At 43.1% G+C, this 6,066-nt stretch overlaps 1 protein-coding gene across 1 annotated transcript in view; it reads left to right on the top strand.

Annotated features, from left to right (window-relative positions):
* Positions 1 to 2,458, top strand: part of ZAR1 (zygote arrest 1) — a 5,797-nt gene extending 3,339 nt beyond the window's left edge. The window contains exons 2-4 of the mRNA XM_007456100.1: positions 637 to 729; positions 814 to 888; positions 2,152 to 2,458. Coding sequence (XP_007456162.1) covers positions 637 to 729; positions 814 to 888; positions 2,152 to 2,295 — 312 coding nt within the window. The 3' untranslated portion in view covers positions 2,296 to 2,458. The remainder of the gene's footprint in view (positions 1 to 636; positions 730 to 813; positions 889 to 2,151) is intronic.
* The last annotated feature ends 3,608 nt before the right edge of the window (positions 2,459 to 6,066 follow it).

Raw genomic sequence — 6,066 nt, 5'->3', positions numbered from 1 at the left:
CTCACTGTTGTGGCCCCTCCCGTTGCGGAGCACAGGCTCCAGATGTGCAGGCTCAGTGGCCATGGCTCACAGGCCCAGCCGCCCCGCGGCATGTGGGATCTTCCCGGACCGGGGCACGAACCCGTGTCCCCTGCATCGGCAGGCGGACTCTCAACCACTGCGCCACCAGGGAAGCCCATAGAGAACTTTTTTCAAGGTGTTCACCCAAGATTATTTTAGGATGCAGAGTCTAGTTTCTTTTCTTGAGTTTAACCACTTCATTCATGTGTGTTCTAAGATCAGACCTATGCTACAGAGAGAAGCCCTCCCTAAAGAATCCCAAAGTTCAGGAACCCTATGTGTTTGGCTTTCCCCTTGCCTGCCTGAGGGAAAACACCGGCTTAGTAATCTGTTAATTTGCTTTATGAACCAAGATAATCCGGTACATAAATTCCAGTGGGCCCTTGCTTTTCTACTTGATTAAGCCATTAGCTTTCCTAATGATTACGTTGTGGAGACGGACTTGAACCTGATTCTACTTTCCTCCAAGATATGGAGTGGAGTTGCCAGTTTTAAGTGTCAGATCCTTTCCAAGCTTCTGAGATGAAGGCTAATTCAGATGTCATGTTGGTTAAACTCTGCTATCCTTTTGCTCAGTTCTTAGAACAGAAATATGGCTACTATCACTGCAAGGACTGCAACATCCGATGGGAAAGTGCCTACGTGTGGTGTGTACAGGGCACTAACAAGGTAAGAAATGCCCTGTAACTGGCATCATCCTGACAAAAGGTTCAGGAGGGTTTTACTCTAAGTTTTTCCTCTTTCCCATCACAGGTTTACTACAAGCAGTTTTGCAGAACGTGTCAGAAGTCTTATAACCCTTACCGAGTGGAGGATATCACCTGTCAAGTAAATTGAATGTTTGTATTTTGTGTTTGAACTGGGTAGTGATTAGAAGATTTGGAGGTAGTTTCTTGAATGTATTTCCTAAAAGAGCCTAGATTCCCAGTGACCTGAGGTTTTGATTTCTTTCTGGAAGGAGTTGTAGAAATAATACTTAACTGGGATACAAGGCCTTGGTGTTAGGTTTTCTCCTGCTCTTGCAAACCTCGGTCATGTGAACGTCTCTAGAAGCTGTTGCCTCACTTGCAGCGTGGAAGAATGTTTGCTTTGCCTGAGACTCCGCTGAATGTAGGAGAAAGTAAACCTAGAAAACAGATTATCTTTCTACTAATATGTAGTAAAGGCTGATGCTTTTACCCAAATGCGTTTTATGAAGCACATGCCCAAGTTAAAGTATTTAGTAAAAGCACGGGTCTTTTAAAGTTTCCATTTTGCCTGTGAGTTCAGGAAGAGATTTGTTTTAAAGTAAACCTAAGTTGCTTTAGCTTTAACCCTAAGCTTTATGGGGTTAACTGGTGACACGTTGCTTGTTACTGTTAACTGAGCACTGCACTGTGATAAAGGGCTCTGATAATCGAAGAGGGAGAAGTGACTACACTTGCCTGTTAATCACACAGCTAGTAGAGCTTGACTTGCCAGTAGAGACAGCCTAATCAACGCGCTTGACTCCGGGTGGATGCCGGAAGCACGAACACTGCAGGGTGGGTGGAGAGAAATTAAGTATGGAAAACTTAGACTAATCTAGATCTTGGGAGAGTAGGGTGGATTCTAAAGTAGGAGAGAGGAGTTTGACAATGAAAGCGAACTTTCTAACCACTCTGCTCTTGGCCTGGCAGTTGCTGCTCTGCCTTCTGCCTCCACTTGAGGTCCTTCGGAGCAGGGAGAAGGGCCAAGGTTAGCCACTGGTGCCAGGCCTGCTACTAGCTCCTGGCCTCACACCTTCGATGTTGTTAAACTCCTCTCTCCTGCCTGCTTGTTCTCCACCCTTCAAGGGCAGGGACAGATATCCTCTTAAGCTGTTTTAAAAGAAACTTCACACAATTCAGAATTGAATCCTGTGCACCATGGGAGCAGGACTGCATGATAAAATGCTCTATTCCTCCCATCGTTCTCCTTGCTAGGAAGGGATGTAGACAGAACAAGATTAGCACAGGACTTTGCTTAGCGTGCATTCAGTTAGTATTTGAATGGACTAGAAAAATAACTTTGAAGTTCCAGGACATCCCCAAGCGTTTATGTTCTGTATGTACTTCTCACTTTTTTTTTCAGGATTGTAAACAGACTAGATGCTCCTGCCCAGTAAAAGTTCGCCACGTGGACCCCAAAAGGCCCCACCGTCAAGATTTGTGTGGGAGATGCAAAGGCAAACGCCTATCCTGTGACAGCACTTTCAGTTTCAAATATATCATTTAAATGAATGTGAAAAAACCAAAACACTGGTGCCGCCGAACGTGTGCTAGTGGAGCAGACAAGTGAGCTTTTTTCCATGCCCCTCTTCCTCCTCTCTGCCGCTCCCTCAGAATACTTTGTGAAAGGCTGTATTTGACAAAGCTGTCAAATAAAAGCATTGCAAAACAATTGATACACTGCGTAAAATCCTTGAGATTTAGGAGAGCCTGTCTTAACAGTCTGGGCCTTTTTACTTTAATAGCTGTCCATTGCCTACAGAGCAACCAGGCTCTGAACTAGGTTAGTCACTTGAGAGAAAAGTGTAGAGGGACTCACATGTGAGGTTTACTACTTGTAGGTCTGTAGGGCTGATGCCTGTAAGAAATTAATTGAACAAAAAGCCATCTATTAAAATGAGCATCCTTCTGGGGCAGGTGGAGGCTAGAGCCAGGCCTTGACGTTTGAGGGGACTCTGATGTTTGGGGATGGGTAACGCAGAGTCAGAGCCCAGAATGGATGGCCTACAGCTGATCTCGGTTTATCGGTGCTGAGGGAGAAAGGCTGTGAGCACTGATGACTTGCTAATCACAATGTCACAGGTACGGATGGGAACAGGGTGGTTAAGGGCAGCTTTAAGATGTTAAGTAACTTCAAGTGGACTTCAGCTGGTAATTTGTTAACTTTAAAAACCCTCCTAAATGTATTTAAAGATTCAGTTAGAGGCAGCTTTATTTAGCCTTTGTCATTATGGACTTGCAGTTTTGTAAGTGGAAACAGTGTTTGGCGCCATCTAACACAGGGATCCTCATCCTAGCCTGATTACCAAGCGTTCTACCTGATTACCAAGAAAACACTGAGACCCGGCACCAGCTCTCTCCCCGGTGCAGGGGTGGGGGTGGGGGATGACATGAGGGATTTTAATGAAATCAGAGTTGAGAGCTGTTGATTTCTTGGTTACAGAAACTGCATAATTGGAACCAGGTGCTAATTAGGCCTCCTTCCAATTTTCTAAGCATCCCATTTTTAAGTTAACCCTTACTACCTTATAGGCCATTTATAGTAAGTCTGTTAACATCTTGGATGCTTGTATGTAGACAAATATGGAGAATAAAAGAAACGAAAATGAGTTTGAAGTCTCTAGAACCCTTTATAGCAAGGGGGAAGGGCTCTAACCATGTGGCTTGGTAAGGTGTTTGTAAAAAGGCAGATTCTTAGGTCCCTATCTCTACTGAATCACTATATGGAGGTGAAGCATTGAATAAGCACCCCAGGTATTGCTTATGGAATTGAAGTGTGAAAACTACAATTGAGTCAGCCTTGCACTTACAGTAGAAAAACATGGCTGTGGGCTCTGCCCTCATAAAACTTCCAGTGTAGCGGGTAGATGGCCATTAATTTCCTGTATAAAACTTCTGCCATGCACTATATAAGACCTACTTGGTGCCTGGTAGGAGAAAAAAAAGGATCTGACTTGGGGAGCTCAGAGAAGCCTTGCCTAGAAAATGACACTACAGCTGAGCTAAAGTTTGGATGAGTTGAATTGGACAAAGAGGGGAAGGAAGAACTTTTCCAGACTAAGCTAACATGTGCAAAGGCCCAGTGGTAGAGAAAGCCAGGAGGCCACAGGGGCAGGGATGGGGATGATGATGGCAGGTGCAACTGATAGGCCCAGGCTGGGAGGACTCTTTGGACCTTGCTCAGGAGGGCTGTTTTTCATATGTCATCAGTAAGAATCCACTGAAAGGTTTTAAAGCTGTGGTGGGGCATGGTGACAGATTCACCTTCTAAAAAAAATAATCACTTTGGCAGTATGGTAGATGCCTGTAAACCTGTAAGGAGTCTTGCAAAGATCAGATAAAATGGTGGTGGGACCAAAGAGAAATGAAGGATGAGAACTCTAGGTGTGGGTGAAGGTGATGTGTTTTGTACTAACACTATTAACTCCTGATGTGGTTGAGGGTATGTACAGGGATAGGAAACCGATCTGGCTCACATGACACGCAAGGGGTACATAATATTCACTCTAAGTATTTGCTGAATGAATGAGCAACAATAGAAATATACCTTCAGTGAGTCCTAGGACAAATTCAGTGGCTATTAATACAGCTATTAAAATGGCTATTAATCATTCTTTAAGCTTAATATTTGCTATTAATTTTCCTAATAGAGCAGCTAACCCTATTTTACAGCTGAGGAAAGCAAGGATCAAAATATGTGTCACTTAGAGTTAGTGGCCATTCAGACATTGAACAAAGTGGTATAAAAACTCATGATTCATAAGAGTTATGGTGATAATATTCTACCAATAAGGCACTGTCAAACTGTATGTATAATTGGAAATTTATAAAATTGAATTTTCTTTGAGATTGAGAGGCTAGAAGGAAATATCCCAGAATACTGTTCTCTCTGGGTGTCAAGTGATTCTAGTTTTGTTCATATTTCTTACATTTGCTAAAGCGACAGTGGATTACTTTGAAAATTTAAAAATAAGAATGCCATAAAGTACAATTATTATCACATTGATTCTTATTTCCTCTAGTGTAGGTTATGCTGGTGGATGAGCAGTTCTCATAGACCAAAAGGAGGTACACTCACTCTGGCTTTGGTGAGTCTGTTCCAAGAAAATGCCTGACAATTTCCTAAATTTAAGGTAGATCTTATATCACTAAAAGTAGAAAATATTGTCTAAATTGTGTAAAAATCCTTTGGGTTTTTCTTCTTTGGAGAAACTGCCAGATATTATTTTGTTTTTTTGGTTTTGTAAAAAATATTATTTATTTGGCTGCACCGGGTCTTAGTCGCGGCACTCAGGATCTTTTTAGTTGTGACATGTGAACTCTTAGTTGCGCGTGTGGGATCTAGTTCCCTGACCAGGGATCAAACCCGGGCCGTCTGCATTGGGAGCGCGAGTCTTAGTCAGTGAACCACCAGGGAAGTACCCAGATCTCTTATCTTGTGATTTTACAAACTTACTGTTTAAAAATGATAAATTTAGTGGGCAAAGGAAAAAGTTTGTATGAGCAAAGACTGGGCTCTGATTGGAACTAAATAAGGTGTTTAATAAATTAAGCATTTGATATATTTTGTTAATAAGTACAAACTTTGGACCCAGACGACAAGGAGCAAAAAATTATAGGTTTTAAGGAAATCTGATTTGCAAAAGGACAATCCTAATGACTTTATATCTGCATCTTGCTTTCTGCATGTGTATTAATCTTTATTACATTATTAATAGGCTTAGTTACATATAAATAGGAGAAGGAAATTTCAACTGTTTGGGTAATTAGTCAATTGAACTGAATCTGTTCTCCCCGCCCCGCCTTTTTTTTTTTTTTTTTTAACATCTTTATTGGAGTATAATTGCTTTACAATGGTGTGTTAGTTTCTTCCCGGACCGGGGCACGAACCCGTGTCCCCTGCATCGGCAGGCGGACTCCCAACCACTGCGCCACCCTGTTCTACCCCCTTTTTTTAAAAAATTAATTAATTAATTTATTTTTGGCTGTGCTGGGTCTTCGTTTCTGTGCGAGGCCTTTCTCTAGTTGCGGCGAGCTGGGGCCACTCTTCATCGCGGTGCCCGGGCCTCTCACTCTCACGGCCTCTTTTGTTGCGGAGCGCAGGCTCCAGACACGCAGGCTCAGTAGTTGTAGGGTCACGGGCCTAGTTGCTCCGCAGCATGTGGGATCTTCCCAGACCAGGGCTCGAACCCGTGTCCTCAGCATTGGCAGGCAGATTCTCAACCACTGCGCCACCAGGGAAGCCCCCTGTTCTCCCCTTTTGAAGGAAAATTATTTT

The sequence above is a fragment of the Lipotes vexillifer genome, unplaced genomic scaffold, assembly GCF_000442215.2.
Source record: "Lipotes vexillifer unplaced genomic scaffold, Lipotes_vexillifer_v1.1 scaffold42, whole genome shotgun sequence".
Classification (NCBI taxonomy): domain Eukaryota; kingdom Metazoa; phylum Chordata; class Mammalia; order Artiodactyla; family Lipotidae; genus Lipotes; species Lipotes vexillifer.
This window is presented reverse-complemented; position numbering and strand designations above follow the sequence as displayed.